Below are 17,266 nucleotides of genomic sequence, written 5' to 3'. Positions count from 1 at the left end.
GTCGCCCGCCCGCCCCCAGCCCTGTTACCTTTGGAGTTCTTCAGGATGCGCTCGATGAGCACCGGGTACTTGGTGATCCTCTGCGTCACCAGCAAGATGCACTCGGGCACCCCGTGACGTCGGAGCAGCGGGGACCGCGTCATCCTCTGGCCAGCCGGCGGGAGGGGGGGGGGGGGGGGAAGCACAGGGCACCCCGTTAGCAGTGACCGGCATCGCGGGGCTCACAACCATGTTAAAAGGCATTAGGGAGAGACGCCCAGCTGGGGAAACTGAGGCACGGGGTTGGCAGAAGGGTCTTGCAGCAGGGTATGAAGCCCGGAGGCAGCAGGGAGACCCCAAGACCCATCCTGGGGGTCCCTCCGGAGCCGTGCAGGGATGAGGGATGCTCACCCGGATGAACTGCTGGAAGCGCTTGTCACGGGCGAGCAGGTCCTTGTACTCCTTCACAGCCTTGGTGTGCTTGCTGCAGAACTCGGAGTAGGCTTTCTTCAGCTGCTCCGCGCTGGCCCCCGAAAACTGGGCAGGGGGAGAGGAGGGGACGTCAGCCCACTCATATCCCCCCCCCACCCAACAGCACCCGCCGTCCCCACGCCGTCCCCACCTGGTTGACGAGGATGTCCCCCAGGCGGTTGATGACAAAGTTCTTGTTGCTGTCATGGGCCAGGGACTCCCTGCGACGCTCCAGGAGCTGCGCCAGGAACCGCTCGTGGATCTGGCTCAGCTCGTCCACGCAGGGGAAGATCTTCTGCACCGTGGCCGGGTCCACCTGCAGATCCTCCAGCATGGCCTTGCGGAACATGGTGGCCATGATCTTCAGCGTGCGGACGTGGTGCATCTCCGTCTGGATCAGCTCTGCGGGGGGGGGTGGGGTGGGGGGATGAGAGGGTGCAGCCACTGCGGCAGGTCCCAGCCTGCTCTGTGCCGTGGGGACAGCGCTGTGCCCTGTCCCCACCTCCTGGTGTCCCCTGACTCTCCATCGCAGTGTCCCCTACCACGTCCCCCATCTCTTCATCCCCATCCCTGCGTCCCACACCCATCCCTATGTCCCCTTCCTTGTCCCTGTGTCCCCATCCCTGCATCCCTGACGTGTCCCTGTGCCCCACACCGTGTCCCCACATCCCCCATCCCTCCACCCCCATCCCTGTGTCCCCTACCTTGTCCCCGTGTCCCCATCTCTGCACTTAACATGTCCCTGTGTCCCCCGTCTCTGCATCCCCCTCTCCTCATCTCTGACCTGTCCCTGCGTCCCCATCTCTTCATCCCCATCCTTGTGTCCCCTACCCTGTCCCTGTGTCCCCCACCTCCTCCCCATGTCCCTGCCCCTCTGACCCACCCCACACCCCCTACACCGTCCCCATGTCCCATGCACCCCCATCCCTGCAGCTCTGACCCATCCCTGCACCCCCTAACCCATCCCTCCATCCCCAACTCAACCTGTCCCCCTTGTCCCGCCCCGTGTCCCCCGTGTCCCCTCACCGTAGATGACATCCTGGCGCTTCATGACGTCCATCTTGTGCTGCTGCAGGTAGCTGTTGTCCACGGCCAAGCTCCAGGAATCCGCCTCAAAGTCCTTCCCGTCCGTCTCAAAGTCGCTCATCAGCTGGTTGAGGATGACATCGGGGCCTGCGCGGGAGGGTGGTGGGAGGTGGGGGTGGCCCTGCGCCCCCCTGTCCCCCCCCTGTCCCCCCAACCCCGACGGGTCCCCACCTTCGTCGATGAGCGACTCAACGGAGAGCGTGCGGTTGCGCATGTTGAGGGAATCCGTGGACTGGGACAGGATCCGCCGGATCCCCAGGGGGGACTCATCGTTGAAGGTCCTGGGGGGGGGGTTAGGACATGACGGGGACACTGGGGGGACAGCCCTGGAACCCTCTGTCCCCGTTCTCCCCCCCCACTTACCCCGCGATGTTGGTGGTGGAGACGCTCTTGGAGAGGGAGAGGGACGGGCGGCCGCGGCGGGGACCCAGCAGCGTCTGGCGGAAGCTCTCCGAGGGGTAGATGGCCGAGTTGGGGCGCTCCCGGATGGCAGCTATGGCGGGGGGGAGGGCGGGGAATGACACACATTGGGGGGTCACCGCCGTGATCCCCACTGTCACCCCCCAGGCTGCCCACCGTGTCCCCCCTACCCAAAGGGGACACCCTGATACAGCATCCCCCTGCAGGGACGCATCCCCCAGCCCTCCTGGGGGTGTCCCCGCAGCCGGGGGGTGTCCCCGCAGCCAGGAGAGGGACATGGCCCTGCCCTGACACCTCGGTGACAGGCAGCGGGGGGGGGGGAGCACCCACTCACTTTTATTGCGCAGCGAGACCGACTGCAGTGCCGAGCTGTTCTTCAGCAGCGCGGCTTTCTGTTGCTGGGGGAGGGAACGGAGGCGTCACAGCGGGTATCACTGTCCCCATGTCATCGTGCGTGTCCCCCCCACACACCGAAAAGCCTGAAGTGGCTGAGACCGGCCAGCTCGTGTCACTTGTGACGGCCGGGCGGGCGCTCACCTTCTGCTTCACCTTGGTGCAGTTGGGCAGCGTGTCCTTGCAGCGGTTGTGGATGGTGACGTTGCAGGCTGGGGGGGGACGACACAGGGACAGGGAGAGGTGACAACACGGCCACCCCCGGAGATACCCGGAGGATCCCACCCTGGGGGAGCTGCCGGTGCCAGAGCGATGGGAGCAGATGCCGGGGGAATCCGGGTGGATGCGGATTATAGCGGGCGCTGCCAGAGCCGCAGCTGCCCGGGAGCAGCTGAGCCCCCCCGGCACCACCGAGCCCCCCCAGCACCGGAGGACGCGGTGCCCAGCCCAGTGCCACGGGCGCAGCGGCTCCATCCGGCACCACAGCGTCACCCACACTGGGGGAGCTGGAAGGAGCCGGCGGTGCCGGCCGCCCTGCCACGCCGTGCCGGGGTGGCACGCTGGCGTTTGCCAGGACGCCTCGGAGGAACCCTCCCGGCGTGGGCCTGCCGTGCCCGGCCGGCAAAGCCACCGCGGCCGTCTGGGTACTCACTGGGGCAGATGAGCGCTTCCTTGGCCGTGATGCTCTTGTTGCAGGCGAAGCACATGGTCATGCCGGAGACGGTGATGGTGGTGAAGAGGTGGCCGTTGGTGTAGCGGGCATCCTTCTCCTTGCCCTCCTTCATCTTCTCCTTCTCCTTGCTCTGCCCGGAGAGAGGTGACGGGCGCCTGATGGGACTGCGGCAAGGTGGGCGCCCGGCACCACCACCCGGCACGGCCCCCGCTTGCTTCGGGATGCGGCTCATGGCTGTGGGAAGCCGGGGGGGACGGGGGACCACCCGGTCCCCCCCAATGCTCAGAGGGTCCTGCCACCCCGGGGCGGGGAGGACGGGGAGCCGAGCGGCTGGGAAGAAGCCACCCGGCTCGCTCCGCTCGCCCGTGCTTCCCATCATCCCATAACCATGACAACCGGGTGGCTGCGGGAGAACCCCCCCCCCCAGCACCGCAGCCGCCAGCCCCAATGGGGACGAGATGCGGGGGCCGCGGTGGGGGGGAGGTGATGATGCTCCCCGGCACCCACGGGGGCTGGGGGTACCGCCGGAGCGTCGCAGCCGGCAGCCCTGCGCCTTCCCACCTCCTTTTTTATATCGGAACTGGGCATTTTGGCCCTTTTCCCCCAAAAACAGGGGCTCGGGGGCCAGCTGGCCCCCCCCCCCCCGCCCCGGGGATGGTTTTGGGGTCCGGTTTGGGGACGCCGGTGCTGCCGGTGGCTCGTCGTGGTTTTCCGCTGCTGGAAAAGGGGAGCGAGCCGGCATTATCCCGAGCATCTCAAGAGCGGCCTTGCCCCCCCCTGCCCCGCACCCCCCCCCCCAGCACAGAGCTGCCTTTGTCGTGTCCCCCCCCCAGCCATGGCACCCGGCCGTGCCTGGCACCGGGGCACCCGCAAACAGACCCTCTCCGCGCCAGCCCCCCCAGACGGCAGCGCTTTGGGTGCCCAAGCCCCCAACCCACAGCTCGGTGATGCCGAAGGGGGTCCCGGCTCCCCTCCCTGCTCCCGACCCCCCACCCAGGGGGGGATGGGGGGAGGATGAGGGCCCCCCCGGGAGGCACCAGGCCGGTGGGGAGGAAGGTGAGGAAGACCACAGGAGCCCACGGGACAGAGCAATCCCCAGGCAGCGGAGACACCGGGGTGGGGGGCACGCTGCCACGGCCCCCGGGGCGGGGGGGCACACACCAGGGGTCACGGGGAGCCGGGGGTGGGGGGGCTCGGGGGCTCACCCGCTCGCCGCAGAGGGGTCTCTCCGCCTCCCCATCCACCGGGAACGGGGCGCAGAAGCAGCAGCACATCCTGGCCCCGCAGCCCCCGGCCCCGCCGCCCCCCCCGGCCCCGCAGCCCCCGGCCCCGCAGCGGCGCCTCGGAGCCTCCAGCCGCAGCATCTGCCCCGCTCCGCGATTGTTCCCGGGCCTGGTGGCTTTTTTCGCTTTGCTTTTTCCTTTTTTTTTTTTTTTTTTTTCCTGGTTTGTTTTTTATACTTTTTTTGGCCTTTCCTTTTTTTTTTTTGCCTTTTTTTGTCTTTTTTCTGCTTCACTTTTTTCTTTTTGTTTTCCTTTTCCCCTTACTTTTTTCCTTGGCTTTCCTTTTTTCTTTCTTTTTCTTGTTTTCCTTTTTTGACCTGCTTTTCCTCTTTCTTTTGCTTTCATTTCTTGTGCTTTTTCCCCTTTTCCTCTGCTTCTTTTTCCCCTTTTCCTCTGCTTTTTTTCCCTTTTCCTCTGCTTTTTTCTCCCCTTTTCTTTCCTTTTCCTCTCCCCCACTGTTTTCTGCCCTCTTCTTTCCTTTTTCCCCTTTTCTTCCCTTTTTCCCCACTTTCTTCCCTTCCCCCCCCCCCGTTTTCTCCTTTTCTCCCCTTTCTCCCCATTTTCCTGCCCCCATCCCGCGCCCACCCCACAAAGAGCCCCCCCCAGCGCAGCCCCAGCCCCAGGAACCCCAACCGTCCCCAGACAAAGGCGGGGGGGGGGGGGGGCGCGAATCCTTTTCCTGCAGCCATGACACCCCCCCCCCCCCCCCAGCAGCACACCAACCCCCCCAGACCCCCACCCTGCCCTGGTCCCCCCACCCTGCCTGGGTGCCCCCCCACTCACAAAGGCCACACGGAGGGGGGGACAGGCGCAAAGCAGTGACGGTGCCATAAAACCCCACAAGGCTTCAGCATCACCCCAGAAATATTGGGGGGGGGAGGGGCATGCAGCCCGTCGCCCATCCATAGAGGGGGGTGCACACGGGATGTGACGGGGGGGGGCATTTCGGAGCAGGACCCTCCATTGGCAGCCCCACATCACGCCTGGTGTGGGACAAAAGGGACACTCCTGTGCCACCCTGGGGGGGGGGGGGGCTACAGAGGGTCCCTGCTGCCGGTGGGACGTGGTAGGGGGTCACTGGGGGGGGGTGGTGGTGACCCCCACCCTGCCCAGACACCTGGGTCTGACAGTGGGTGTCAAGCTGCACCCCAGGCTGTAAATACATGGGGGGGGGGGGACACAGACACGGCCATGCCACCACCTCCGTCCCCACGCCCCCCAACACAGAGGGTGCCTGGGGGTCCCCCAGTAAAACCCCCATCAGTGGATACCCCGATGCCAACCCCCCCCCCAGCACAGCCAACCCCCAACCCCAGCCACGCTCCCCCCCCCCCCGCACCAAACCCCAGCACTGGGCACCACGGCATCCCCGGGCTGGGGGTTTTGGAGGGTCCCCCTACATCTGCCCCCCCCCGGCGCTGGTGGGGAGCAAAAAGTTTCTTCGCTTTAACCAGAAACGGGGGTTTTTTGGGGTTAGCTGCTTTTTTATTCCAGCGCTGCGGTGCGACGCCTACGGCGGGTGTATTTCTGCTGGCACCGCCGCCGTCGCCCAAGATAGTCCGTTCCTCTTCCTGCGTGAGAACACCCCCCCCGCACCCCAAAACTCCAGCCAGACCTGGGGGGGGGGAGGCTTTTGGGGTGATGCCAACCCCAGCTGCCACCACCCCACGGTTGCGCGTGCGTCCCCCAAAATCCACCTGCGGCATCACCGCCTCCGTGAGCTGGGGTTGGGGGGCAGCCCCCCAGCCCCCCCCCCCCAAAAAAAAACCAACCAAAAAGAAACAACTAAGGTCTGACCTGGGTGATGACTCCTGGCACGGTGTCACGGAGCTGTGGTGGTCCCCTCCTGCTTGGGGACAGTGTCCCCCCGCCTTGGGGTCAGCCCCGTCCCCCCTCCCCGCCTGCCACCCCGGTGCTGAACAAAGCCAGCGCCATCCCGGCAACAAAAGATGCTGCTGAGCGGGGACCAGACTCCCTCCCCCCCCGGGGCTCCCCCTCGCCCAGAAAAGGGGGTGCCCCCCCCCCCAGACACCCATTGTGGCCCCCCCGAGGCTTAAAGAGCGAGGCTGTGGGGGTACAGCGTGGTGGGCTCCCCCCTACTGTTTTGGGGGGCTCCAGGGAAGGGAAAGAGGGGGGGTGATGGGGTCCCCCCTGTCGAAAAGCCACAGTTGGGGGGGGGCGCGCATGGCATCTGCCGCTGGCACATCACAGCCGGGGGGGGGGGGGAGGTCCCGCGGCTGTGTCCCCCCCCGCTGCCATGGAGGGGGGGGCCCTGTTTCTCCAGCGGTGACAGCTGGCCGCAGGGCCGGTGGCTGCTCTCCAAGCGCTGCCCCGTCACCGCAGCGGGGGGGTCCCCCCGCCAGCCCCCCCCCCCCCTCCAGAAGGGCACAGCCCTGGGTGGGGCGAAACACGCTTTGATGAAACTTTCTTTAAACAAAAACCGCCATTTCCCCCCGCCCCCCCCCGCCATGTCCGGCGCAGGAACCAACAACCACTTCCCCCCCCCCCCCCCCCCGCCAGCTCTGCCACCCTCTCCCATACCCCCCCCCCCCCCCCAACCCAGGGGGCTGAGCCCCCCGGGACCCCCCCCCACGGGCGGCTCAGACCCGGCAAACTCGGTGCATGCAAGGGCAGCACGCACCACGTGTGCCCCCCCCCCCCCCAAAAAAAAAATAAAATCCCCACGTTGGGGTAAACTGAGGCGGGGGGGGGGGGGGGGGCGCTGAGCTTTGCACGCCCCCCTTGCACGCCCGTCGCCGGAGCACAAAGCCCTGCCAAGCGCCGGTAGCACCAGCTGAATCCCCCCCCCTCGCCCCCCGTTTCGCCACGCCACCAATTGCCACATGCTCCGGGCCCCCCCCCCAAGTCACCGGTAACGCGGATACGCTCCCCCGGGCCGGCGACCCCCCCGCTCCCCGTGCCTCAGTTTCCCCATCGCCCAAGGGGCGGCTGGCCTTTGTCTGTACCGGGACAATAAAAGCGGGGGGGGGGGGGGGGGCGGGGGGGGCCCACCTCGCTTCCACCCCCTCGGCAGGAGCTGGGGGGGGCTTCACCCCCCCCAAAGGCCTCCGGTGGAACCGGGACCGAGGGGGCGGGGGAGTTTGGCCGCCGCTCGGCCCAAAGAGTCGCTGGCGGGATGGTCCGGGGGTGGGGGGCTCCGGGGGGATGGGGGGAGCTCCGGGGGGATGGGGGGGCGAGGGCAGGAGCGTTAGGGGCTTCCCAGGAGACCCCGCTACATAACGGGGAGCGGCGCCCCCCCCGCTTTGCCTAGGGACCCCCGCAACCAGCACAACCACCGCGACATCGCTCCGAGCATCCCCCGCCCCCGGCACCCCACAAACGCCCCCCCACGGGTGGGGAAGGGCAGAGCCCCCCCCAGCCGGGGGGCAGCGACCCGGGGGGGGGGGGGGGGGGGGGGAGGTGAGGGATGCCCCCCTCCCAAAGCAGGAGCAGGAGGGGGGGCATTCCCCCCCCAAGGGAGCACGGCTGGGGGAGGGGGGGGACCCCCGGCGGGACCCACCTTGGCACGCTCGCTCCTCGCCCGGGCCAGCGACTCGATGCGGGACATCTCGGCGGGGCCACCGCGCCGGGGCCCGCCTGGCTCCGCCCGGGGGCGGGTCCCACCGCCCCCCCCCCCTCCCCCCGCTCTCCCCCCCCCCCCTCGGCCTCGTGCTGCCGCCGCTCTTTGTTCGGGCCGGGACCGGCAGCGCCCCCCAGGATCGGGCCCCTCCGCCTGTACAACCGGTTACACCGGCGCCACGCCGGATCCCCCCCCTCCCCAGCCCTTCTGCCTCAGTTTCCCCTCCCCGCACGCCCCCGGGGCTGGAACCCCAAAAAAGAAGCTGAAACTCCCATAGGGTTCCAATGGCCGTGGGGCTCCCCAGCCCCCCCCCCAGCCCCCCCCAGCGCACAGTTTCGGGGCACCACACGAGCCCCATCCCTGTGCCCTGGGCCTGGTGCCGGCTTTTTCCTCCATTTTGGGGCTTTTATCTCCCAAATCGATGCCGGACCCTGACCCCGGAGGCCTGGCGCTTCCCTCCAGCTTATTTTTTGGGGAAAGCTGCTTCCCCACACACCCCCCCGCGCCCCCCACGCCGGGAAGTCAGGCTGAAGGTGGCAGTTTGGAAAAATTGTGGGGTTTTTTCCCCCCCTTAAAACACCCTTCGGGGAGGACCCCGGCACCAGGAGCCGCGTTAACCGCCAACCGGTTTAACATTAACTCGCCGGCCGGGAGAAGCCAGGATTTATCGGATTTATCAGATTTATCCTGCTCGCTGCCAGTGATAACATTACGAGGTTGCCAAGAAAACCCAGGCACCGGGACAGCTCCAAGCCCCGTGGCCCAGGGGGGCTTTTGGGGGACCCCGTCCCCCCCCAGCGTCACCCAGTCACCCAGGGCAGAGCCCCCCACCCACCGTGGGGTCGTGCGGGTGTAAACGGCTCCTTCAGCAAATAAATGTCCCTTTTTCCCGGTATTTCCGTGCCTGGCGGCACTTGACGCTTGCCAAGAGGATGGGGACAAAGCCGCGTGCATGACCACGGCGAAAAGTCACCGAAGCCACCGAGCCCCGTGAGCTGCCTCGGCTTCGCGGCGGCAACCGGTGCCAGCGGCGAAGGGAAGGGCACGGCGGTGCCGAATCCAGCCTGGCAAAGCCCACGGGACATGGGTGGGTGCAGCCTCACGTGGTGGGGATGCACCCGTGCACGGTGGGGGTGCAGCCACGTGTGGCACCCGTGCATGGCGGGGATGTATCCACACACAGTGGGGATGCACCCATGCATGGTGGGGATGCACCCGTGCATGGCAGCCATGCATGGCGGGAATACACCCATTCACAGCACCCATGCATGGTGGGGACATACACATGCAGGATGGAGATGCACCCACTCACAGCACCCATGCACGGTGGGGATGCACCCACGTATAGCACCCGTGCACGGTGGGTACACACCAACATGTGGCACCCGTGCATGGCAGGGATGCACCCATGCACGGCGGGTACGTACCCACACGTGGCACCCATGCACGGTGGGGATGCACCCACACAGGGTGGGGATGCACTCATGCATGGCACATGAATGGCGGGGATGCACCCATGCATGGCACCCGTGCACGGTGGGGATGCACCCATGCACGACACCCATGCCCGGCGGGGATGCATCCACACATGGCGGGGATGCACCCATGCACAGCACCCATGCATCGCGGGGATGCACCCATGCACGGCACCCATGCACGGCGGGGATGCACCCATGCACGGCACCCATGCACGGCGGGGATGCACCCATGCATAGCACCCATGCACAGCGGGGATGCACCCATGCACGGCGGGGATGCACCCATGCACAGCACCCATGCATCACGGGGATGCACCCATGCACAGCGGAGATGTACACATACACGGTGGGGGATGCACCCATGCGGGGTGGGGATGCGCGCAGCTCCCAGCACCCTTGGGAGAAGGCACCCGATGCCCCGCAGCAGGCAGCAGCCCCAGCCAGGGCCCTTGGCCAGTGGCCGCCATGGCTGTTAGCCCAGCACAGGCTCTTGCCTGGGCCGGGGCCCCGTGGCCAAGGCCGGGTTCTAATTAAATCGGGGTCCTGAAAGCAGAAGCAAACCCTGACCAGGCCGCGCTGAGCACCCGGGGGGGCATGGGGGGGATGCGGTCACGCTCCTTCCACCCAGAGCCCCCGTCCTTGATTTCTCATTTCCTCCCCAGGCGCCAGCGCCTCCGGCCGTGACCCCGAAACAGCCCCAAACCGACGGAAGGGAACCCCGAACGGGCACCCGGCCCCCGCGGAGGAGGATGGAGCCAGTGGGGAGGCGCGGGGGGCAGCCGAGGGGGTCCGCTGCCTCCCCCCACATGGCGGGGCCAGATGCGGGTGCTGGAAAGCCCCGAGCATCACGTGGGAGCAAGAGGGCGAAGGGGGAAGCGGCGGCGGCTCAGCCATAAAAAGTCAGGCAGGGAGGAGATGGGGGGGGTCCAGCCCAGAGGGGACCCCCACGGCCCCAGGGGGGAGCCGCACAGCCCCCACCCCCTGCCCAAGGACAGAGTGACCCCAGCACCAACCCCCCCAAACCTCATGCCGGGCATCGCGGCGGGATGCAGCCACCCCACAGCATCACGGGTCCCTGCGGCTGGGGGTCCCCCCGCCATGCCCCGCAGCCCCCCGGCACCACGCGGGGCCACGAGCCCACCCCAGCGGTGGTGGGGCAAGGCTGGCGGCAGCGACGCCCCAGGACCCCGGCGGGAACCCACGGGACCCTGGTGGGACCCCGGTGGGACTCCAGTGGGACCCCCGGGGCTGAGCCGCTGCCGTGACTCACCCTGGGCGCAGGCCGGTGGTACATGGTGGGGGTCCCCGGGGTGGGGAGGGTGCTGAGTCCCTGAGGCAGCGCGAGCCAGGCCCCGGCGGCCGGGATTATTATTTCTTCCTGAAATAGCGCGGTCCCTCCCCTCCGCTGCCGCCCTGGCCGCTTCCCCCCCAGCACCCAGCGCTCCCCAGCCCCGCGTGGCTCCAGCCTGGACCCCCAGAACGGCACCGGCTGCTCCCCGCTGCCCACGGACCTGCCGGGGTCCCCTCCATTGGGGTCCCCTCTATTGGGTTCTTCTCTACTGGGGTCCCCTCTGCTGGGGTCCCCTCTGCTGGGGTCCCCTCTGGTGGGGTCCCCTCTGGTGGGTTCTTCTCTACTGGGGACCCCTCTATTGGGTTCTTCTCTATTGGGGACCCCTCTGCTGGGGTCCCCTCTATTGGGTTCTTCTCTCCTGGGGTCCCCTCTATTGGGGACCCCCATCAAGCCCTGGCATCCCAGCACCCTGGGGACCCATCCCCATCCCCATCCCCACCGCAGCTTCTCTTTGGGACCCCCCGCCCCCACCACCATGTGGCTGGCGGTACAGCCGAGGGGACACCTGGCGGGATATCGGGTGCCACCCCTGTGCCACCAGCACCGTGGGGACCCTGCTGGGTGGCTTCACCCTGCCCCCCCCTCCCTCCTGCCCTGAGCGGCGATGCCAGGGTGGGCGCCCCACTCCCCACCCCAATCCCCGCTCTGCCTGATGCAATCGCCACGTGTGCGGCTCCCTGTCCCGCTGCCTCGGCCGGGATCGACCCCCTTTCCCATCCACCCAGCCCCCCACCAGTGCCCCCAGCCCCCGAGGACGCTTCTCCCTCCCCTGGAATTTTATAGGACACACTTGGCAAAGCCCAGACTTGGTGTGACCGCGGCCCCAGCCGCCCTTTCCTCCCGCTCAATACATAAAAATAATATTAAATCCTGGATTTAAAACCATTCGCAGCCCCGGGTTGGCGCCCGGCAGGGTGGGGACGAGGACGGGGCCATCCCACCCGGGGGTCTGGCCGTGCTGGGGTGGGTTTTGGCACCCCAACCATGGAGGGGGTGCGTGGCCCCCCAGGATGCCAGGAACAGCTGGCGGCTAATCCGGCCGGCGCAGGCAGGCGGGGGCTGAGGTGGGGAGTGGGGGGATTAATGGCTTCGCATGGCGGCAAATTGCAACCCCGGGGAGCCGCCTTGAGGGGGGGGAGGGGGGCTTCACCCCCCAGAAGTGGGTGGCAGGGGGGTGGGCGGCAACGCCATGGGGACGCAAAGGTGGCCCCTGTGTCCCCAGGACACTGCGTGCGCTGCTCTGCCTCAGTTTCCCCCCCTTAAGCTTCTGGCCCCGTGGCAGGGGGACGGTGGTGCCCCCCCCCCCCCCCATGCCCCAGAGTCAACCAAAACACTCCAGCACCCAACCAGCAGGTTTCTCCTACGAGGAGAAATGGGGAAACTGAGGCACAGGGGGGTCTGGGCAGGGTCCTGCTGCCCTCCGAGCTGGGAAGGAGCAGGAGGAAAATATCCCGAATGGAGGAAGAGCTGCAGGAAACCGCCGGGATGGGGTGGGGGGGCCGGGGGGGCCGCGCAGGCAGGGAGCTCAGCGCACAAACAAGCGTGCCCGCCGCCAGGAAAAACCTCATTTCCTCGGCCACAGCGGGGGCCGAGCCCAGCCAGCTCCGGGGGGGGGCGGGGGATGGGGGGCAACCGTCCCCCATCCATGGTGGGCAGGGGTCCCCGTGTGGCCCCCAGCCCGCCGCTGGGTGCCAGGGCCTGCCACTGTCCCGAGCGCTGCCGGCTCTGGGTGGAGCGGGATGGTGGGGAGGGGGACAGGGGGGCCACGGCAGTGCCACCGAAACCACAGCACTGGGGCCTTGGCAGGACCCGGTACCCACTGGGCAAGCACCTCCATCCTCTGTTTCCACCCCCCCTGCCTCCGAGGGCATTTGGGGTGTCGCCCCCCCCACGTCCGTCCCCCCCCTTTAGATCCCGATGTATGAAAACGGTGCCGAGCAGGAGAGGGGAAACTGAGGCATGGCTTCCCAAAGGGCAGAGCGTCAAACAGACCCCCCCCGCCCCCCCCACGGCATCTTCGGGGGGCGAATCGCCCCGCCACCCCCTCTGCTGCACACCCCCCCCAGCCCCCTACCTTCGTCTTCCCCGTCATCCTCTTGATGAAGCTGAGGGTCCGGCCCAGGGGGGTCTCTTCCCAGCGCTGGCTCCCCGCCTCCCCCGCCAGCTGCCCGCAGCTCCCGGCGCCGAAGCTGCAGGAGATGGAGGATCCAGCCTGGACAATCCCCCTCTGTCCCCAGCCGCTGCGGGGCCGGCAAACAGGGAGGAGCGAGCCCAGCGCCCCGGCTTCTCCGGGGCACAGAGCCCTTCTGTCTACTCCGAGCCCCGCGGGGTGCCCGGGTGGCCCCCCCAGGCTGGTGGCTACAGCCCCTCCTCGGTGACCCCCCTACCCTGTCACCCGTTCTGTAATTTGGGGAGCAGGGCGGTGGTCCCGCTCCGTAGGGGGTGCAGCCCCAAGGTTGTGGGGTGCTACAAGCACAGACCCCCACTTTGCTGGGGGGTCTCTCTCAGGGCTGGCCCTGGCTCCTTGGGGACACCCTCGGCAGGGGACAAGCCACCCTCAGCGGGGACAAGCCACCATGGGTGGGGGACAAGCCAACCCCAGCGGGGGACAAGCCCTGCTCCCAGCCCATCCCTGGGGACACGGTTGGGGGCAGCTGCAGGGTGCAGGGGCCACTCAGCACCATCCTGTTTGGCCAGGTGGTTCAGGGCCAGCTTGTCCCTGTCCCTGTCCTCACTTGGGGCTCCCGGCCAGCCCCCAGCGTGCCGATCCCCCGGGAACAAGCGCCCTAATGAAGACGGGAATGGGCTGTGACAGGCGCGGGGGCCCCGTGCCACCGGCACAATGTGATGCTGGGAGGGGGGCCAGGCACCCCAGGGACAGGGGGGGACACCATCTCCTCCGCTCCTGCTGACCCCGATGCCGGGAATGAGTGACGTGCGCCAGGGCTCGGCCGCCCCGTGCCCTCCCTGCAGTCACGAGCCAAAAATTCCCCATTTTTGGGAACAATTTTTTCCTCTCTAACCCTCCCCTGGGGGCTCCCTGGTCCCTCATTCACCCCGGCACAGGGGTACAACGTGCCCCCCTGGCCCCCACTCACCCATTGACCAGGCTCTGCTGGGAGGCGAAGGGGGAAATTTCTGCAACAGCAAAAGAAAAATGAATTAAAAGCGTGGCCGAAGCGCAGCGAGAGAAGCAGCTCCTTTGGGTGGCGAAGCATCCACCGCGGTCCAGGGCTGCTGCACTGGGGGGATGAGAAATAATGAACTCCGGACGGCAGCGCCATCGATTTTGGGTCGTTATTGGGGAGGTTTGAACAGGGCTGGGGATGCAGCACCGGGGGGTGCGAGGTGGGTGCTGCCCGGGGGGTCATGGGTGCTGCCACTCACCGTTTGCGCCGGGGAAGCTGTCGATGATGCTGAGCGATGCTGATTTGGAGAGGGCACAGCCGCCGGCGCTCTGCCTGGCCCGGTACGCCGGCAGCCTCCACGCATCCTCCTGCCAGTGGCGATGGCGTTGGCATTGGGGTCACCGGCTCCCATCCCTGCCACCCCCTACCCACCCTTTGGCAGGGCCCGGCGGGGGGCACAGGGCAGCTGCCCGTCCCCAGGGTGGTGCCGGTGCTGGATGGTCCCCAGGCCCCTGGGCCGCCCCTCCCTGCCACTGACCCCCACAATGGAGCTGCTCCCAGGGGATAACACAGCTCGGACAGGAGCATCCCGGCTCCAGGATGATGGCAAAGCCCCGAGGATGAAGGCAAAGCCACCCAGGATGGGGCTTTCCTGGGGACCCCCCATGATCCCCTCTCCCGGGGTCCCCCACCCTCACCCAGGCTGAGGCCCTGAATCCCTTCCCTGCGGCAGGTGCTGGGTGCCAGGAAGGGGGGGGGGGGGGGTGTCCTACCTGCGCCCGCTGCACATCGGCCTCATCCTCCTCATCCTGGGAGAGCAGGGACTCCAGGTCGTCGTGGCTGTGGATGAGGGGGACTCGCCGGGGGTCCCGCTGGTGCCGCCCCAGCCCATCCAGCTGCTCCGCGCTGGAGTCCATGTCCTCGGGGCTCAGCCCCTTGAGGCTCACACTGCAGCGGGGAGAGGGGACCCTGAGCTTGGGGGGGGTGTGTGGGGGGTGTCACTGCCACCAAACTGGGACCCCCATCCCCATGGGGTCAGCCTTGCTCTAGCACCCAGCGCTCAGGGCAGCCCCACGTGGTCAGGGCCAGGGATGCTCGCTCATGGGGTGGGGGGATGCTCGCCCCGGGAGTTCGGGGTGCAGGGATGCTCGCTCGTGGGGTGGGGGGATGCTCACCCCTGGGGTGCGGGGATGAGGTGATGCTTGCCCCTGGGATGGGGGGATGCTCGCTCTCAGGGTGGGGGGATGAGGGGATGCTCGCCCCTTGGGTGGGGAGATGCTGCATGGAAGACCCCGACCCCTGGATGCAGGGGGCTCGGGAGCAGCGGTGCGAGGGCACGGAGCGGGGGCTGGCTGCGGGGCCGGGGTGGGGACACAGGGCAGGTCACCGCTACCTGAGCTGGCCGTAGCCAGGGACCCCACGCAGCTCCTTGCCCGGCTCCCAGCTGTGCCGGCGGAAGGGGTCCCGGGAGCGGATGGAGGTGCGGAGGGCGCAGGATCGCCGCAATGGCACCCCCCGAAAATGATCTTCCTCCTCATCCTTCTCCTCCTCCTCCTCCCAGCCGGCCTCGGCGCTGGGGCTGGCAGCGGCGCTGGGCTCCAGGGCCGACATGCAGCGACGTCTCTGGCCCGGGACCCCGCAGAGGGCACCTTCGCAGGGGCCCAGGAAGATGTCGGGACCGTCCATGGCGCGCTCAGTGCCGCACGCTGTGGGAAGGAGGAGCGGAGGCGTCGGGGGCGGCCGGCCAGGCCTTGGCGCGGGGCATGGAACGAGTTGGGGGGGTCTCAGCTGAGCTCTGCAGACCCCCCCCCCCAACCCCAGCTCCCCCCAGATGGCTTTTACAGCCGCTCTCCGAGCTTTAACCAGCCCGTAAAGCTTACGAGGGTCATAAAGAGGAGCTGGCCCCCCCGACTCGTCCCCCCTGCGCTGACCTTGCCGAGCCCCACGCATGGCACGGGGCCCCCCCGAGCCCGCAGTGCCGGCGCCACGGTGCAGAGCGCTCCCGGGCCCCCAGCCCTGCACAAACAGGGCCGGGGGCCGCGGCTGGCAGGAACACACAGAAACACCCACTCGAGGCCGAGCGGCCCCCGGTTACTCATTAAGCGCCCAGGAATTTGGCTGGGATGAGAGCGGCTCCTCGCCCGCTCGTCTGGGGGGAGCTGAGCAGCGATGGGGTCCCACCACCATGGGGGACCCTGTCAGGATGCAGCCCACCCACCCCAACACAAGAACCCCGAATTTCCACCTCCCCAGGGCGATACATCCCCGCACCGAGCAGCCGTCCCTCGGGAGAGGATGCTCAGGTTGCCCTGCAAGTCCCTTGGGGACCTGGATTTAGTCTGGTGGCATCTGGCCCCTGCACGTGTGGTCCCAGCCCAGCAGCAGGATGGGACCCAGGGAGCTTTCAGCCTGGTTGTGACCCCCTGTGAAAGGCCACACCCGGCTGGGGAAGCCCCCCAAGCATCCCGACACCCCCCAGCATCCTGATACACTGGGGCTGCCCACGCCAAGTGGCTACAACAGCCTTTAAAGAAAGGCCACTGTGGGGTGCAGCTTGTAGCCCCCCCCAAACGCCATCTCCCCATCACGCCCGCTCCCTCCCTGGACCACGTTGCCCCCCCCCAAAGCAAAACCCCTTCTCCTGCTGCTGTTGGTGAGATGGAGCCACGACCACAAACCCCAGCAGAGCGCCCCGGTCCCTCTGGTCCAGCCCATCGCTCTGGTCCATGCTGCCCACAGCCCCCAAATCCCGACACCAGTGGCCATGCTGGTGCCCGAGGCGTTCCCAGTGCTGGCACATCCTCCCCCAGCACTGCCCAGTCCCGACTCACCCCGCTGCGCCCGAGCCCCATGGGCAGCCCCACTTGGGACAGGGAGGGAAATGGGATGAGCTCAGCCACTTTCCTGTTTTTTACATTCCCGGCTCAGTCAGCTGATAAAAAAACCCACTTTCCTCTGCATCTGCCTATCATCTGGCCGTCGATCTGCCCAGGAGCGGACCAGAACGAGTGAGCAGCTTTGCCACAAATACAAAAGAATAAATAAATAGTGAAGATAGCATCCATGGCGCTCCCGCCGGCGATAAGCACGGCTCTCCCCAAAAGCACACACGGCCGCCTGGCGATTTAAGGGCTCCCAAGCTCCTACAGGTGCTGGTGCCACAAAAGCCATTTGGATGCCCAGGAACTTCCTGGTGTAGCACCAGAAACCAGTTGGGAGATCTTGGGGTGTAACCCCAACCCCCTGCGCGCAGGGAGCTGGCAGGACAAGGGATGGGATCCGGCAGCGGCATCGCAGCATCCCCCAAATCAAACCCTGACCTCGGGGTGCACCCCAGCGAGTCACACCAGCCCCATTTATCACCTGCTGGCACCGGGACACCGGCAGCAGCTTCCCACCGGCACGGCCGAGATGCTCCGGCAAG

General features: G+C 67.6%; 1 protein-coding gene across 1 annotated transcript in view; it reads right to left on the bottom strand.

Moving 5' to 3' along the window:
* Positions 1 to 15,548, bottom strand: part of LOC119140145 (A-kinase anchor protein 13-like) — an 18,537-nt gene extending 2,989 nt beyond the window's left edge. The window contains exons 1-14 of the mRNA XM_037371227.1: positions 15,236 to 15,548; positions 14,616 to 14,790; positions 14,102 to 14,210; positions 13,813 to 13,852; positions 12,789 to 12,903; positions 3,002 to 3,152; positions 2,494 to 2,561; positions 2,291 to 2,354; positions 1,900 to 2,029; positions 1,708 to 1,817; positions 1,477 to 1,623; positions 602 to 852; positions 391 to 516; positions 14 to 146 (exon numbers count right to left, since the gene is read on the bottom strand). Of these exons, the coding sequence (XP_037227124.1) occupies positions 14 to 146; positions 391 to 516; positions 602 to 852; positions 1,477 to 1,623; positions 1,708 to 1,817; positions 1,900 to 2,029; positions 2,291 to 2,354; positions 2,494 to 2,561; positions 3,002 to 3,152; positions 12,789 to 12,903; positions 13,813 to 13,852; positions 14,102 to 14,210; positions 14,616 to 14,790; positions 15,236 to 15,528 (1,912 nt within the window). The 5' untranslated portion in view covers positions 15,529 to 15,548. The remainder of the gene's footprint in view (positions 1 to 13; positions 147 to 390; positions 517 to 601; positions 853 to 1,476; positions 1,624 to 1,707; positions 1,818 to 1,899; positions 2,030 to 2,290; positions 2,355 to 2,493; positions 2,562 to 3,001; positions 3,153 to 12,788; positions 12,904 to 13,812; positions 13,853 to 14,101; positions 14,211 to 14,615; positions 14,791 to 15,235) is intronic.
* Positions 15,549 to 17,266: the final 1,718 nt, after the last annotated feature.

This window comes from Falco rusticolus, chromosome 19, assembly GCF_015220075.1.
Source record: "Falco rusticolus isolate bFalRus1 chromosome 19, bFalRus1.pri, whole genome shotgun sequence".
Classification (NCBI taxonomy): domain Eukaryota; kingdom Metazoa; phylum Chordata; class Aves; order Falconiformes; family Falconidae; genus Falco; species Falco rusticolus.
This window is presented reverse-complemented; position numbering and strand designations above follow the sequence as displayed.